At 64.0% G+C, this 17,708-nt stretch overlaps 1 protein-coding gene across 1 annotated transcript; it reads right to left on the bottom strand.

Annotated features, from left to right (window-relative positions):
• Positions 1–2,145: 2,145 nt before the first annotated feature.
• On the bottom strand, positions 2,146–16,544 carry RHPN1 (rhophilin Rho GTPase binding protein 1). The gene is given in 17 exon segments (XM_017883371.1): positions 2,146–2,530; positions 2,997–3,158; positions 3,247–3,393; positions 3,616–3,692; positions 4,169–4,377; positions 4,784–4,971; positions 4,973–5,107; positions 5,422–5,492; positions 5,873–5,928; positions 5,930–6,037; positions 6,130–6,257; positions 6,595–6,672; positions 7,479–7,490; positions 7,492–7,558; positions 7,909–7,992; positions 8,860–8,975; positions 16,303–16,544. Coding segments are annotated over 17 exon segments (1,914 nt in total). The 5' UTR covers positions 16,363–16,544; the 3' UTR covers positions 2,146–2,314.
• Positions 16,545–17,708: the final 1,164 nt, after the last annotated feature.

The raw sequence follows: 17,708 nt of genomic DNA, 5'->3' as shown, positions 1-17,708 counted from the left end.
GCAGGACTCCCACAGAGACCGGAGGGACGTGGTCCAAGCCTGAGGGGCTAGGCTGGTAGGCATCTGCTTTCTCTTCTGAAGAGGGGCTCACTGCTGCCCCAGGAGCAGCCCCAAGTGGCAGATGGGGAGGCGGACCCCCCTCCTGCCCAGCCCTGCCTTGATTAGAACTCCGGACTCCAGATCCCAGGACCTCCGCCCCCCTCCCCCTGGCTGGCAGCAGGACCTCAGGGCCTCCCACATCGCCACAGCACCCCTGTGCACCAGGCTTCCTCCACTTCACAGGATGGAGGCAGTGACAGGAGCTGGGTCCCAGCCACGTGTGACTCCAGCTGCGAGGCCCCCACTCTGTGGCAGAGGGAGAGGATGGCGGGGAGGCAGCCCCAAAGGAGACCCCTGAGGGGGCAGCAGGGGACAAGATGGCCTGGGGCAGACAGCAGGGCCAGGATCACAGGCCCAGGCTTGGTGGCAGCCAGGGGAGAGGTGTGTGTGGGCAGGGGTGGGATGGGTTGGGCATACCCCAGGGGTCTGCGGTGGGGAGAAGCATGCTCTCTGGGCAAAAGCCCCCTCCCCCAGCCTATGGTGGCCTGGCGCCAACCGTGCAGGAGGCAGGTGGCAGCTCTGTCCCCACCTTGGGTCTAGACAGGCCACAGGAGGTAGGGAGTCCCTGCACTTCCCAGACAGGGCCGCCACCCTGTCATCCCCAATTAGCGCCTAATGGCCTCCCTGATGAACAGTTTTATTAACCAAATTAATATGTGCTGGGGAGACCTGCATGACCTTGGCCCATTCTGCTGAGACAGGGATTTTCCCAGGAGGGCAAATGGGGGACCTGGGCGCCACCCCTGCTCAGGAAGGCTGGGGAGCCCCACCCTCCCACCCAGGAAGATGGCACCACGGCGCCTGCATCTCTGGGACCCCAAACACCCCACTCGCACCCCCATTTTCCCGGTTGAAGCATGAGGGAGGTGGCAGCGCAGGGTCCTGGACCCTGGAACTGGAGCTTGTGACGCAGGGCGGGTTGCTCCCACCTGGGGACCCTTGGAAGGGACTGGACAAGGGCAGGGGTCTCGCAGAGCTGGGGGCCGCCTTGCTACCCGGGGTCTGTGCCTCAGCCCTCCCAAGGCGCACCTGCCTGTGCCGCCTCCCAGGGCTGCTGAGCGGGTGGCGGCTGCCCCCTGGTGGCTGCAGGGAATGACTCCCGCCAGCCCTGTCCCTTCCGGAACCTGCTGGGCCCTGGGGCCCTTGGTGAGGACCCCCACTCTGGTTCCGAGGCTCCTCTCGGGTGCAGCTCGGGCCTGCCCTGCTCTGCAGCCCTTCCCACTCCCTGCCCTTGGTGCCCAGGTCCTGAGCCCACTGCTGTGGGGATCCTGGGGACGGTGCTCCTGCTGACAGCCTTTGGAGGCCATTGTCCACCCAGTATACAGAGGCCTAGAGGCAGCCCCCACTTCCCCTGCTTGAGACACTGAGAGCTCCTGGCCTGTAGAGGCCAGCAGGAGCGGCGCAAGCAGGCTGGGGAGGGCTGGGGGCCTGTGCCGGCCCCAGGCTCAGGGAGAGGTGACATGCCCAGAAGCTGGAGGGTGGCACCTATGCTCGGAGCAGGACAGCAAGGTGGGCAGCAGGGCTGGCAGGCTTAGGGCCACCATGAGACCTGGGCCATGACACTGGGGACTCCTGGGCAAAGGGGACACTTGCTGGGTTGACCAGCACAGAGCCTGGGATGACCAGCACAGGGTGCAGAGGTGGGGAGTCCTTTGCTCTATGCACAGACAGAACAACGGGGGTATTTTCGGGGAAGGCCGTGTCTGGGACCCGGCCTAGAGGTCTGTGGATGCTGTGGGTGTGCCTGGCTGCTGCATGGTGGAGGGGCAGCGAGTGAAGGGGTGCCTGGCAGCGAGTGAAAGGATGCCCAGCAGGAGTCACTGGGCACCAGGCAGAAACTTGGCTGGAGGCAGGACTGAGACCTCAGGGTCTGTGCCCAGGGCAGCAGCAGGGTGGACAGAGCCCGGGGGACAGACGTGATGGCTGTGAGGAGCACCTCCTGTGAGGAGCCCTCAGGGTGGGGGAGCCCCAGGAAGCTGACCTCAGACTGGCAGAGGGACTGGCACCCCTCCTGTGTGTGGGTGAAGAGGCCACAGCTCCCATCACTGGGCTCAGACAGGTCTGACCATAGTCTTTAATGGGCAGGCAGGTGCCCGAGGCAGCCTCTGGCATGAGGCGGGGCAGGCATTGCCTGGAGGTCCTCTGGGTGGGGAGGGCATGCTTGGTGCTTCCCGCCAGCTGGAGCCAGGGCTGAGGTGTGCAGGGAGCCTGGCCCTCACAGCCACCCTGGACGCTTCGAGGATGAGGGCAGAGCCGGCTTCACTGGGGCACGGGGCTGGGGGCAGCCTCCAGGCTTGCCCTGCTGGGCTTTTCGGCTCCAGCTGAGGAGGGGCCGGGGGCTGGCCCACGTGGATGCCAGGGTCATGCAGCTATGCTCCCTCTGGCTGCTTAGAAGCCCCCTGGGGCCCAGCAGGGCGGGTCGGCGGTCCCCCTGTAGCAGGGACAAAGAGACTGTGGTCAGCCACTGCTGGCCTGTCCCCACCTGCAGCCAGTCTAGGAGGGGCGAGAACCACCTGGGAGGGGCTGGCATATGGGGGGCTTGTTTGGGGGCTCCCATCAGGGTGGCCACATAGTAGGGGCCCCATGGGTTTCACCCAACCCTGGGTCAACCATGCTGGGTAGATGAGGCTTCTGGGATGGAGCACCTGGCCCAGAAGCCTCCAGTCTGAGGATACAAAGGCCCAGTGAGGGGTGGGCTGCAGCATCTTCGGGGTCAGGGCAGGAGCTGTCAGATGGAGGCCACAGCACAGGTGGCCCCTGCCCAGGAGGCGGCCCAGGGAGGGTTACCTGCAGCCCCACCTCCCCTTCCCAATGCTGCTCAAGCATCCAGGGCACGCCCAGGGCCAGGGTGGGGACAGCAGGCTGGGGACCACCCCTCCGGGGCCCCAAGGGCTCACCAAGCTGGGCAGCCTAGAGCTGGGCAGCACTGACACCACCTGCAGGCTGGCACCCGCCTCTCCCGCAGCCTTCAGCTCCGCCACCACCTCTGCGTGTCTCCACCACCTGCACGGCTGCCCGTTCACTGACACAATGTAGTCGCCCTCCTTCAAGCCGGCCGCCTGTGGGGAGACTTGGATGGTGAGGTGGGGACAGGACACCCTGGCTGGCACTGGTGACTCAGCCTCAGGGGGCCAGTGGGGCCCTTACCGCGGCCTGGCTCCCTGGAATGACAGCAGCGATGAGGACAGGCGAGTCTCCCCGAAGCGTGAGGCCAAAGCCACCCTCTCCTCGGGTCAGGTGGATGGGCCCCACCAGCCGCCACCGGTTCTTGGCTGAGAACACAGACAGGGGCCCCTGGCGGGGGCTCAGAGGTCAGAGACCCAGCTGGGCCACACACTGAGGAGACCCCGCCTAACCAGTACGTCCATCCAACCTGTGCACTGAGGGACACCGTGGGGTTCCACAAGGTGGGTGGGCAGGGCTGGACCGCCATCAGCGGCCTGAGGCCACGTGCTGGTCAGAGCCACGCAGCCCAAGCTGCCCGTGCTGGGGGTGCCTGGGGACAGGTGTGCTCACCAGCCGATGGAAGATGTCAGGCCCCTTCCCCTGGGACAGGCGTGGCGTCCTGGCCTCTGGCTTCTGATGGGTCTTAGCTGAGAGGGTGGAAGAGCAGAGCTAAGCTGGGAGCCTGTGGAGACCTGACCCGGGGATTTTCCAGGGCACAGGGCATGACCCCGAGCGCACACAGGCCCTGCCTCTGACCTCCTGGCCTGGCCGCACTGCAATGGTGGGGGGAGCTGCCCCAGGTGCCCTGAACACATGGCCTCCTCTGCCCCAAGTGGCTCCCAGAATCCCTCCCTGAAGTCCCAGGCATGCCTGCCCCGGGTCTGGGGGCTCCCCTCAGGGTAGGCCAGTGTGGGGAGGGAGGGGCTGAGAGGCATGGTCATCCCCCAGGCCCCTGAAGGGCGCGGCAGCTCTGTGGGCCTGAGATTGCGGCCTGGAAAGTGCTACTGCTGTTGAATTCATTGTGGCGATTGCATCTTTAATGCAATCAGCCTCCCTTTCTCCACGACGAAGGCCCCCACCCTGGCCAGGGATGCAGCCACCCACACAGGCCCTGGCTGCTCACGCTGGATGTCTGGGGCCTCGGCAGTCTCACAGAAGTCATCCTCACGGTCCAGCTCCGCATACTTGGCCAGTGAGCGCTGCAACGTCTGGGCGACCACAGCCCGCAGCAGGTCCACCTCGCGCAGGACGCGGCACAGGGCGTGCAGCCGCAGCGCCTCCTCCTGCCCCAGGATGGCGCGCTTCAGGTGTGCCTTGCCTGTACGCGGGGCACTGAGACGTCACACACCATGTGGGACCATGGGCTCTGGGACGTGGCAGAAGGAGTGGGCAAAGCCAGGGCTGTGGGGCTCATCACAGTCACTTTTGTTGTAGGCGCGTGCCACAGGGGTGAGGAGCTGGCTGCGCAGGAGGGCTCTGCCTCATACAAAGCAGGGGCCAGGGACAAGCTGCTCCCAGGGGTCTCCCACCTGCTCAGAGGCTGCCAGCACTCCTGGGGCCCCTGTGCTGGACCGTCACCCATCAGGCACAGGGCATCCAGGGATAGGTAGGTTGCCCAACTCGTTAGCATGGGACACCAGGTGGCAAACAGTGTGAGGGTGGTGGGGGACACCCGCCAACTGTTGGTGACCCCTAAGCCCCAGGGCCCTCCATCCATGGGCGCCTTACCCAAGCTGACCTGCGCTCCTCCAGCTCCTGCGGCAGCACGGGGCCTTGGGGCTTGCAGGAGGTGGGGGGCGAAGGGAAGACCTGCTCTGTGTTGGGGAGCTCTCCCTCGGTCGCTGCTGGGGGACAGAGAGGCCCATGAGCCCTGAGCAGGGGGCCTTTGCAAGCATCATGGGGCAAGTGCGGTGGGCACTCACGGGAAGCCCGTGCAGAGGGCCATGGCTACGTAGTAGTGGGGCAGGGAAGCAGGAAGTACTCGGCCTTGACATGGCACCAGGGCAGTCCAGGAGACGGGCATGTTAGTCGTGGACGGTGGCTGGGCCATGGTCTGGTGGCACTAGTCCTGTATCGGCTGCCACCTGCCGGGTGGACATGGCAGGCACGCGAGGGATCCAGCTCTCCGGGTGGTGAACTGCCTCTTCCTACCCAGCCTCCCACCCGTCCGACCACCATCCCAGCAGCCTCCCTGGCACCCCAGTTCCTGGCCGCTTCATGCTATTCCTGGAGCAGAGGCTTGGCCCCCAGGTTCCTGACCAGCCCCCCAGGGAGCAGGACAACAGTCGCTTGGGCTGACACACAAGGAAGGAGGCAGGAAGCTCCACGCTTGCCTGGACCTGGGCTCTGGCCCCAGCTCGGCCCCACCCCCTGCACCCTTGACAGCGGGTGCCCGAGCTCCACCTTGGGCAGCCTCCTGTCGCCAGGCGCACGCTTGGGCAGGCAGTCTTGGGGGGCCAGGAGGCAGGTGTGAGGGCCCTTGCAAACACACATTCCGGGCCTGGGCATCATGAGCTGCTCCAGTGCGCAGAGGGACGCAGGCTCATGCTGGGCTCAGGCGGCATGGGAGAATTCTCCCTCAGTAGCTAAAGGTCCCTCGCGAGGAGGGGGTGCTCACACAGGCAGGGCCCTGACTTGCCCATCTCTGCCCCATGGCAGCACTCAGGGCAGCCAAGCTAGGGCCGCTCCTGGGATAACGCTGGGCCTGATGTGCCCAGCCCCCCTACCTGAGAGGACTGACGTCCTAACACCCCCAGCTCCTGCCCTTAGAAGGGGCTCTGCACACCCTGGCACCACACCCTTCCACCGCGGCCCGGGCCGCCCTCACCTAAGCGGCCCTCTGGAAGGGCCTCCACAGCGCGGTGGCCACCCTCGGCGCAGGACGTTCTGGCGCGCCCCAATCTGCGTGTGGAGGGCGCCGATGTTGAAGAGATCGTGCCCCTTCTCGAAGCCAGGGCGCGCTGCTGGCCGGGACCCCAGTAAGGAGTCGTACCTGCAGGGTCGGTCAGGCTGGGCGGAGTTCACGCACAGTTCCCGCAGCCAGGCCTCCCTCCCCAGGGTCCCCCGTGCCCGCAAGAGCCCTACCAGTGGAAGAAGAGCCCGAGGCCTCCTGGCAGGGGTGAGAAAGCGCGCGTCCAGGAGCACAGCTGGTTATAGTAGGACTGTGAGTCAGCTCCCAGGCCAGCCTCGTTCCGGCTGGGGGTCGCCATGGCCTGCAGGGCAGGACCTGGGCCACCGCCCTGGCCCATCCCCTCCACACACTGCCTGGGAGTCCCGTGGGATCAGCACCATGGGGGGCGGGAGGCAAAGCCAGCGGGCTGGGCAGCTGCGACTCCGAAGGCCAGCAGCATGCGGCACTGGAGCACCTGCAGCCCCTCCACGCCCCGCTGGCCGGGTCCTCCACACACAAGGTCCCTGGTGCGCCCATCTCCCACATCCTCGAGACGTCCACACTGACCTCCGGCCGTCTGTTCCTGACTTTAAGCCTCAGCCTCTGCAATGTGTCTCCCGGGGCCTGCAGGAGGGTGGGCGGGCGGGGGAACCACACACCCTGCCGCAGGGCCCCAGCTCTCTGATTTCTGCCTCATAGGAAAGCGCCATCCTCTCCAAGTGCACCGAGATCAGCTCCTGATGGGGGCAGGTGTTGGCATCCACAGTACCCTGTTGCCTGGCTCCTTCCCTGATGGTCTCCAACCCACCCTTGGGAAAGACTCCATGGATGGAGGGCGGGTCGTGCCGCAGGGCAGGCTGGCTGCCGGCAGGGTAGGGGCCGTGGGCCCTCAGAGAAGCCCCAGAGAAGGGTTGGGGCCAACTGTAACGGAGGGACTGGTGGGTTGATGCAGCTTGGAGCCCCTCTGGTCCGAGGGTTTCCCATCCACAGAGGTGGCGCCTGGAGACTCAGCGCTACTTTTATGTGGCATTTCCTTATTCAATCCCCACGGCCGGGAGGCAGGTGCGCCATCTGCCACTCAGTGACTCAGACACTGAACACAGTCAGTGGCTCCTGGCAGGCCTGGTCAGGCAGGCAGTCTGTTCTGGGGTCTGAGCCCTCTCAGGGACCCTCGTGAGCTCAGTGCTGGGTGTGTGGTCCCAAGCTGGTGGTGCCTCCGTGGGCGAAACTTGGACCCACTGTGCCCCCAGCTGGGGCTTCAGCCCCATCCTCCTGGGCATTGCCCGTCCGAGGCAGCATGTGTTTCATACCCACTCTATGGGACAGCCCCAGCCTGGGGCGCAGGGTCCAGTGCGGGCCTGAACGCAAGCAGAGGCTGGGTCCTCTGTGGCCACTTCGCCAGGTCCTGGTTCCCTTTCAGCCCTCCTCCCTCTGGGCCTCAGTTCCCTATCTGTTCAATGAGACAGCTGGACCAGGAAGACTCCAAGATCCCTTTGGTCCCAGGGCAGGGCTGTGTCTCTCAGAGCTCGAGGCCAATGCCTACCTTCAGCGGTGTAAGACCAGTCGCAGCTCCCTTGGTCTCCTTCCAGGCCCAGGGGGATCATGGGGACAGTGACAGCTTCACTACAACAGAAGCATCACTTCAGACTGTAGGCCAAACCCTGGTGCACACGTGGCAGCCAGGGGCCACCACAGCTCCTAGGGCTCTGTGGCCAGGGTGCCTCCCTCCCTCATGAGTGTACACGTGCGCCTGTGTCCTGGGGGTGTCCTTGCACCTGCGCACCCCCCCCATCCTAAACTGTCAGAAGCCACGTGCACACCACAACGACACACATGCTCACATCACACGCGCACACACAGACACACACGTGCGTGTGCACACACACACACATGCACGCGTGCGCGCTGTCCCGGCACCATCCGCACCTTCCATAGCCGGCCAGGATACACGCCACTGCCTAAAGCTCCTCTAGCTCTCCTTCAGCAGCTGCAGGTTGGAGTTGACGTAGCTCAGCTCCAGGGCGACGTCTCTCTCACCCGGGTTTGTTGCTGTGGCTCTTGAGGGAGGCCGTGGCAGTTGAAAGTCCAGCCCCAAGGTAGAGCCCAAAGTGCCCCATGCCACGCAGCCCTCCTGCCAGCTGACTGTCGGAGTCCGAGCCCACCCTGCAGAGGATGTCGCTGACGGGGTCTGCCCCCCCATGAGGGTGGGCAGGTGCAGCAGTGGCATCCGGGGCTTACAGGTGATACCCCCATACAGTTCATCACCCCTGACCCAGCACCTGCATGTTTCTGACTCTAGCCTGCGGGCACCTTCCCTCAGTGCATGGCTTTTCTTTGGGGCCTCATACAGCCCTTGACAGCATTCAAACACCACTTCCTTGGAGGTGGGTGAGAGCCACACCCCTCTCTGTGCCCTGCATCAAGGCCCAGCAAGGGACCAGGGTCCCCAAAGGAAGGCCAGGATGGGGGCAGGGAGGCAGCAGGTGCTAAGGGTACCGAAGGGCACTCACACACACACGTGCGGCTCACAGGCGGCATGCCTCTGGGAGAGGCAGCTCGGGTCTTCACCCCTCTCCCAGGTCCCAACTTGGGATGCACCATCACCTGCCACAGCTCAGCCTCAACCATGGCTCCCTTCATAAGAAGCCCCACGTGCACTGTTGGGTGTTCCCAAAGGCTGCAACACCAGCAGGGACACTGGTTTTCCTGGCACCTCTGGCCCAGGCACAGAGGTCCGTGAAGGCCAGGTCTGTGAGGGTCATGGCTGGGCATCACGTGTACTGCGGCCCGCAGGACCCATCTGCTCATGCACTTGTCTCGCCCCCTGAACCCGGCCATGGGGCACACCTGCCTGGGTGGGCTTGTCCCTGCCCCCCTCACCAGGTCAGGCCTGCTCCTGGGGCTGGCGGCCTCAGGCACTTCACCTGTAGAGGTTCTCAGCGCCCGTCCGCATCTGCAGCTCCTTGTCAATCTGCTGGTGAATCCGGGCCCTGCGGCTCTGCAGCTGGCTGCACCGCATCTGCATCGGGGAGTCACAGCCCTGCGGGGAGGCCACAGGTGATCACGGCCCGACCCTGTGGAGCCCGCACCAGGCTGTGCCTCGCCAGCCACTGAGAGGAGTGTAGCCTGCCCAAGGGTAATGGGGTGGCCACCATGGGCTGGGGCTGGAGCTGACCTCACAGGAGGGGCTGGACAGAGCCAGTGTGAACATGGGCCCAGCCAGAGCAGGACAGGAGGCAGTCAGTGCAGAAGAATGTGGTGCGGGGGGATGCTGCTGACTCGTGATGGGGGTCGGGAGGGGAGGCTGGCACCTGCCAAGGACACCAGGAGCCAGGACCTCACCAGGCAGCCTGGACAAGTAGGGCTCCAGGAGCCCTGCAGGGGGTGGCCTGCGGCTCCTCACAGTAGGATGCTTCTGGATCTCCTTCTGCACTTCCGGATTTCATTCTGGATCGCCCCCTTGCCCCTCCCAATTTTTTTTCCATCCAATTCACCCACGCCTCCCAATCATTCCTGTGTGGGTTTAGGTGTGGGCTCCAAGGACAGCGTCCCCGAGGCTCTGGGGGCAGCCACTGGCACCCGATGGTTGGTGCAGGGGCTGCGGTCTGACTTTGGGAATGGTTCTCGAAGTGAACGCACACCTGTGCACTCCCTATCTGCAGAGAAGAGACTCTGAGCCTTGCACCCACAGACTGCACCCCCACGGCCCTGCCCAGCACCAGCCATGGCGCAAGAGCAGGGCATGCCTGGCAGGACCCCTTCTAGACTTTCATGGCTCCTGTGTCTTCTTAAGTGGTGCGAATCTGCTGGGGCTTAAATTTCACTCCAGGGTGATCCAGTTTCATGCCTCAGCCCACCCCACCCTTGTGGTGTTGGGGTCCTGCCCGTGCGATCCTCATGTGTCCCTCTCTCTCACCACAGCCCTCGCCACCGCTCTTCCCCATGGCCGCGTGGGAATGCCTGGGTCTCCACCCCGACAAGATTCTTTGCAGCTACCTGTGGCTGTCCTCTAGGTGGGCTCCCAGGCGTGGGCCGGCTGGCTTGCCTCTCCAGCACCCACTCCTTCCATGCTTTGAGACCCACAGTGCTGCTCAGGGCTCGCTGCTCAGGGACACTGACTCCCACCCAGCCCTGGGGTGAGCCTGGTCTGTGTCAGGTGTGGCCATCTGGCCATTTCTGCCAGTCAGCAGCAAGACAAGGCCTCTGGTGGCTCCTGGGACTGCTTCCTGCCCTTGTCGGGAGACAGGACCTCTTCTGTCCCAGGACCTTGTCATGTCTGAAGATGAATCCTGCCACCATGAAACTGACCCGACACTGCATGAAGCTGCGGATTCATGGGGCCAACGTGCACATGGCACTGGGTCTTCCCCTCTGCGGACCTGGCACCCTCTCCACGCACACACGTCTCTCAGGCCTTTCCGTCTTCCCCGTAAAGAGCTCACGTGTGTTTTCCTGGGTGTCCCCCTAGATATCTACAGAGAGTTATTTTTGCTAATGTGAATGAGACCTTTGTCTGCATTGTAATTAGTTTATTCCCATTATACAGGAATGATATGATTTCCTAGACAGAAGGCCTGCTCGTCCTGTCCCCCAAGTTCACAGCAGCCAGCTGAGCGGGTGACCATCTATTATGGGTGAATAGTGTCCCCACAAAAGACAGGTTCAAGTCCTAACTCCCAGTACATGTGAGTGCAATTTTTCTAGAAATAGGGTCTTTGCAGATATAATGAGTTAAGATGAGGCCACCCTGGAGTAGGGGGGTCCTTAATCGCAGTGACAAGGGTCCTTATAAGAGATGGGAAATGTGAACACAGCCACGTGGAAGTGGCCATGGGAAGGCAGAGACAGAGACTGGAGAATAAGGCACTGTCCCCTGGAACCCACACCATCCCCAAAACCTCTGCCCCGTCCCCTGGAACCCACACCGTCCCCAAACCCCGCACCGTCCCCTGGAACCACACCGTCCCCCAAACCCGCACCGTCCACTGGAACCCACACGTCCCCCAACACCACTGCACGTCCCGTGAACCGACACACCGTCCTCCCAAACCCCCCGCACCGTCCCCCTGGACCACAGCGTCCCTCAACCGCCCGCACCGTCCCTGGAACCCACACCGTCCCTCCAAACCTGCACCGTCCCTGGAACCCCACCGTCCCCGCAAACCCCGCACGTCCCCTGGAACCCACACCGTCCCCCAAACCCCGCACCGTCCTGGAACCCACACTGGCCCCCTTCAAACCCCCTGCACGTCCCCTGTGAACCACATTCGTCCCAAACCCCCGCACCGTCCCCTGGAACCCCCCGTCCCCCTAAACCCCCGCACCGTCACCTGAACCCCACCACCGTCCCCCAAAACCCACCACCGTCCCCTGGAACCGCAACACGCGTCCCCAAACCCACCCGCCACCGCTGGAACCCACACCCGTCCCCCAAACCCCCGCACTCCCCTGGAACCCACACCGTCCCCCCAAACCCCCGCACCGTCCCCTGGAACCCACACCGTCCCCCAAACCCCCGCACCGTCCCTGGAACACCACACCGTCCCACCCTCGCACCGTCCTGGGAACCACACGGTCCCAACGCTCCGTCCTGGAACCACAGTCGTCCCCAAACCCCTTGACTCCGTCCTGGAACCGCACACCGTACCCCAATACCCCCGCTCGTCCCCATGGAACACATCCGTCCCCCAAACCCCCGCTGCGTCCCCTGGAACCCACACCCTGTCCCCAAACCCCCGCGTCCCCTGGAACCCACACCGTCCCCTCAAATGACCCCCGCTGCTCCCCTGGAACCCACACCGTCCCATAACCTCCGGGCGGTCCTGGAAGCCCACACCGTCCCCTAGCAAACCCCCTTCCGTCCCCTGGAACCCACACCGTCCCCCATAACGTTCCGTACCCTGGACACACCGTCTCCCAAATCCTCGCACATCACCTGGAACACCATCCCAAACTCCCTGCTGTCCTGCGAACCCACACCGTCCAACCGTCACACCATCCTTCTGAGGAACCCAGGCCCCATGCCCCCAAAATCCCACCTGCCGTCCTTGCTGGAACCCACACCATCATCCAAAACCCCTACACCATACCCTGAAAGCACACATCCCCATACCCCGTGCCATCCCCTGAACCCACACCATCCCAAACCCCTGCCCTCGTCCCCTGAACCCACACCATCCCCAAACCCTGGCCCCGTCCCCTGTGAACCACCACCATCCAAAACCCCTGCCCGTTCCCCTGCCACCCACACCATCCCAAAACCCCGCACGTTGGTCCCCTGAACCAACCGACCGATCCCAAAAACCCTCTGCCAACCGTCCCTGGACCCACACCATCCCCAAACCTCATCGCTCCCGCGTCCTCTCCTGGCTGGAACCCATGCCATCCCCAAAACCTCTGCCCCGTCCCCTGGAACCCACACTATCCCCAAAATCCTCACAACATCCTCTGGAACCCACACCATCCCCAAAACCCCTGCCCCATCCCCTGGAACCCACACCATCCCCCAAAACCCCTGCCCCGTCCCCTGGAACCCACACCATCCCCTAAAACCCCACACTATCCCCTGGAACCCACACCATCCCCCAAACTCCCGCGCCATCCCCTGGACACCCGCGCCGTCCACCAGACACCTGTGCCATCCCCCAAACCCCTGCGCCATCTGCTGGACACCTGTGCCATCCCCTGGACACTGTGCCATCCCCTGGACACCCACACCAGCAGCCTCCTGCTGAGTGCTGGGGTGAGGGAGCCTGATGGAGGTCCCTGAACTGAAGATGAGCCGGTGCTTAGCGGCTGGGGGGAGGGACACAGGTGCTAAAGGGCCAAAGCAGAGAGGCCATGGAGGCTGGGAGGAGGGTGTGCTGGCCCAGGACCCTGGCCTCCCCCAGCCCAGCCCTGTCCCCGTGGAAACCACCCAGCAGGGGACGGGCCAATGTGCACTTGGGAACCCTCATCCTGCTCCCGTTTCCCACTCCCGCCTCCTCCAGAAAAGAAATTCCCTCCAGAGCTGCTTCAGGGGCTCAGGCTGGAGAGGCCCACAGGTGGGAGAGGCACGGGCGCCTCAGATCTGAGAAGCTCCCTGAACTTGAGGCCTGCCCACCCCCGCCTCCCATCCGTATGTTTCCCACCCGCACTACCACCTTGAGGGCCTCTGCCCAGTACCTAGGAGACCCCTGTGCCACCCACTGCAGCTACACCCCCTCCCTGCAAAGGCCCCACTGCAAGGCTCCAGTGGCTTTAAGGGCTCTGGCTGTGCAACGGGCATGAGACACCCAGACAGGTCCCTGCTCCCCTCCTGGCCCCAGGAAAGCTGTGGGGAGCCTGGCCCCTCAGAGCCCCACAGGCACCTGCCGTGGCCTTGGGCCATTCCTCGGCCTCCCCACCCGCAGTGCTCCCTGCTGGCCAAGTGACTTCCTGGCCTACATGGGGATGAGCAGACCTGAGCTGGACCTTTGAGGCTGGGTAGACCTTGGAGGGGGAGGCCCATGCCCCACTTTCCACACTGGGCTGAAGGTTGTGCCCAGCAAAAGGGGCGTGGATACAGGTGTTCAGCCCCCTGCTCCTGCAACGACCTCCCCATCCTCTGGAGACAAAGGTGACCTGGAGCCCACCCACCACCACCCCCACGGTGCCCTGACACCCTACTGTGACCATTTCTACCTTGCATTAGGAAAGAACAGAGAGGCTATGGTTTGCGGGGGTCCCGAGAGGCAGCCACACATGAAGGGCCTGGCCATGCCTCGATGGAGAGGGACAGAGAACAGAGAAACAGCCCCCCAACCCTGACAGGGGGCTCCTCTACCCGTGAGGAAACAGTGTGGCCGTGGCCAGAATGGGGCTGACCTGGGAACTGGCATAATGTGGAGACAGTTATCCTAGCCCAGATCTGGGAACAGCAAAACATCAGAGCAGGGCCAGGCCTCCACCCTCCCCCAGGATCCCCTGGCCCTGGGCCAGGCAGTCCCCAGGCAGAGGCCACCCACCTGGAGCAAACCAGCTTCTCCCCCTCAGAGCCCTGGCCCTAGGCACCCTGTCTGCTGACACCCACCCATCTCAGGGATCCCTCTCCTCTGCCCCCACTGAAGTCTCACCTGAATGCAAGAGCTGGAAGCCCGAGGAGGGTGGACGCGCAGCACCTACCCGACCCACCATCTCTGCCCCCCCAGTGATGACGGAGCAGAATTCAATGGGCATTGGTGCACCGGGGTCTCCTGGGATGCGGGGCTACAAGCAGCATGCACGCCAGAGGGATCATAGACTGGCCACTCACGCCAGGGACCCCTACTTTCTCTGATGCTCCCTGGGGCACCCAGGCACTGGTGGTTCCTGAGCACCCCTCTTCCTGGAGCCCAATCTACCTGGGCAGGGGCCTGGGAATCCGTTTGTAACCAGCACCCAGAGGGTGCTCCTGTCCAGCCAGGTCAGGGAACCTCAAGCTGACCCACTTGGCATGCTGGAGACCAGGTGAGGGGGGCACAGTCACCTTGCCCACCTGCTGCTCCAACAGTCTCCCTCCTCAGCCCGCTCCCCCTTCTCTCACTGGCCTCCCTTGACCTCCCGAGGAAACCACAGGACCTGCATACAGCCAGGCTGTATTCCCTGTGGTCCTCCCCGGGAGCCCCTGCAGCCCCTGTGGGAGGGACAGCAGCTGGGGTGGCCGCCCTGGGCCGTGCCAGGCTTCTCCCCTTCCCAGCTTGGCAGCCTTGGCCACTTACTCACCCTGTTCCTCAGACGGGCTGAGGCCCAGGGCTTGGGAGGCATCGATGGCAGGACTCCAGCTGCGGCTCTGGCCCTGGCACCAGGTAAGCGCTCGTGGAAAGCACACTCATCACACCTGGGGCAAATCCAAGTCACCCAGACCTGTCCACAGGGCCTCAGGCCCAGGCGTGGTCTCTAAGTGGAGAAATGACCGACCCCTGACCCACTGAACTCTGAGCATTAGGGCCAGTTTGGGGGCCAGCCTGATGGGGGTGGAACAGGCCTCACTCCAGCCTGGCTACAGGCATCAGGGAAGACCTTCCAGATGGCAGGACGGCCTGAGTGGTGTGTGTGTGACACAGGGCCTGCCTCCGCTCCCCGGCCACCTCCCACAGACCCCTCCCCAGTACCCTGACTGCGGGGTCATTTCTGGACACTGCGAGAGACGCAGCAGCCTGGAAACAGCTTCTCCCCGACTTTCCAAGGTGACAGCCCAGGGAGGGCCAGGACAGAGAGCCTGGGCACAGCCCCCAGCCTGAAAAGCGTCACCTCCAGAGCCCTCTGGGACATCTTGTTTGTACAGCCTCCCAAACATTCCACCCAAAACAACTTTGCTGTCCCAGGCCACCTGCAGGCATGGCCGCCCTGCCAGAGAGAGTTCACAGGGGTCAGGCAAAGGCTGCCTCTCTCCCTCCAGTGCCCAGGAGGTGCTGCAGCCTCTTGCACGCCTAAGGTTGGGCAGGAAGGGAGTCTTTGAGGGCTGTGGTCAGCATCGGCAGCCCAGTGACCTGAAGCCAAGCCCTGGCTGATAGCACCGCCTCCTCCTCTAACAGACCTGAGCCCAGACACGGAAGCTGAGTAGAACCAGGGACAACGCAGTCCGATGTCCCAGAGGGGAGGAGGGCCCGGCGCTATCAAAGGCTCACCTGGGGCGAGGAGCAGGAGCAGCCCCCCGCTGAAAGCCCGTGATGGGCATGGGCGCCCAGGGCCTGGCAGGAACACTGGGACAGCCTCGAGCTGGTCCGCAGGGAACACGCAGGCTCTGGACTGCAGAGCAAGGCCCACAGACATCCCCTCCTTCCCGGGCACAGACTCAGCAGGTCTCCATAGCCCTGCCCATCCCTCCCACTTGCCCAGTCAGCGCCCCGGGTTAGGGACTTCAGAAGGGGAGGAGGTTTGGGAAGTGAGGAGAGGCCAGCCGGGAAGACTTCTCTCGATTTCCCATACCCAGGAGGCTTCGCTGCCTGCTGCTACCAGCGCACCCAATGGGCACGCAGTTCCTGAGAGGTGCAGAGGGAGGATCGAGCTAGGGAAGGAGGCTATACAGGTGCCGCAAAGGAACACGACGGCGGGTGTGGGGAGGGCGCTCACAGAGCCCAGCCCCACACCCGCCCAGAAGGGGGCCACGAGGGGGGCGTCCCCCGACCCGCTTCAGCGGTTTGGATGATCCAGACTGGCTCCCCGCATTTCCCGGCCACATGAGTGGCCTGCAAGCACCTCCACCGAGCTCAGAGGAAGAGGGACGCAGGATCTGGCCTCAGTTTCCCTGCCTGCGTCCAGGCCGAGTGAGACGTGGGAGGGGGGTGCCTGGAACGCGCTTCCAGTTGGGGCAGGAAAGGGCCGGGATTCCGGGCCCCTCCCCCCGTCACCGCGCCAGTGCTGCGCACCTGCAGTCGCGGACTCTCTTTGCCGGCGCCCGCGCCGTCCGGCCTCTCCTCCAGGATCATCACCGCGCCCGCCGCGCTGGGGGTCCTTCGGGGTCAGCCTCTCGCGCAGCGCTCCACAGCCGGGCCAGGGCCTCCCGCACCACCCGGGCCGCGGGCTACTCAGTGCCTGCGCCGGTCCCCGACTGTCCCTCCTGGGTGGGGGTGGCCCGCGGCGCGGCTGGGCGTGGCACGGGTCCGGCGTGCCAAGCAGGCCGTTGCCCAATAGGCGGCAATGCCGCTTCGACGGACAGCTATGTCAGCCAACCAGAGCTCTAGGAAGGCGGGCTCTGGACGGCCAGCCCCGCCCGCCCGAGGGACGGTAACCCCTGGCAACCGAGCCCTGAACGCCCGCGGCCGGATGGCAGGTTGTACTGCGCGTGCGCCGCAGCGGCCGCCGAGCTTGCGGGAGAAGTTCGGGAAACGGAGGAAAAACTGTACGGAACGTCCCAAGCTGAGAGTCAGGGCGGACCTGGCCTCGGCGGGCTCGGCTCCTCGGCTCCCTTTGCGGGGACTCCAGGAGTCTGCCAGGCCGCGCCGTTTCGTCCCGTCACCCCGGCAACGGGACCCTCTAAGAGGCTTGTTCCAAAAATGTTCACAATGGGGTTTTTAAAAACGGTTTTGTTAGGGACAAGTGCTTGTGTGAGTTCTCCGACAATGCCTGCTTTCTTCTCTCTGCCCGCGGAGCGGAGGCTCCAGGCCTGGCCCCAGTCCGAGATGCGTCTGTCGGTGGCGTCCTGCTTCCAAAACCGGCCTCCAGAACCCGCCTCCTTCCAGAACCCGCCTCCTTCCAGAACCTCCTTCCAGAACCCGCCTCCTTCCAGAACCCGCCTCCTTCCAGAGCCTCCTTCCAGAATCCGCCTCCTTCCAGAACCTCGGTACAGAACCCACCTCCTTCTAGCACCTACCTCTGGAACCCACGTGCTTTCAGAACTACCTGTTTGTAGAACTTGTTTCCAGAACGAACCTGCTTTCTGAATCTCATTACTTCCAGAGCTTGCTTCCTGGACTGATCTGTTTTCAGAACCTACTTTCAGAACCAGCTTGCCTCCAGGACCACCTGCTTGGAGAACTGGCCTGCAACCCCAGGACTGGAAGCCTTGAGCCTGCACTGCTCCCTGCGGGGCTCACCCGGCTGTGTGTGTCTTTGCGGGCCTTCCATACTTCCCTAGGTGTCTGGTGACTTGGGAGCCCGCTCAGATTTCATGTGGGTCTTCTTAGCTCAGAACACACCCTTTGAAGGGAAGGAACGCCAGGGCACAGATAGTAACCACGGCTCCTGTTCATCAAGTTCCTCTGAAGCCCAGGCCTTGTCCATGTTCACTGCCCCACCACAGGCCCAGCTGAGCCTGGGAGCTGAGTCCTGGGCT

This window comes from Rhinopithecus bieti, unplaced genomic scaffold, assembly GCF_001698545.2.
Source record: "Rhinopithecus bieti isolate Rb0 unplaced genomic scaffold, ASM169854v2 scaffold_13617, whole genome shotgun sequence".
Classification (NCBI taxonomy): Eukaryota; Metazoa; Chordata; class Mammalia; order Primates; family Cercopithecidae; genus Rhinopithecus; species Rhinopithecus bieti.
This window is presented reverse-complemented; position numbering and strand designations above follow the sequence as displayed.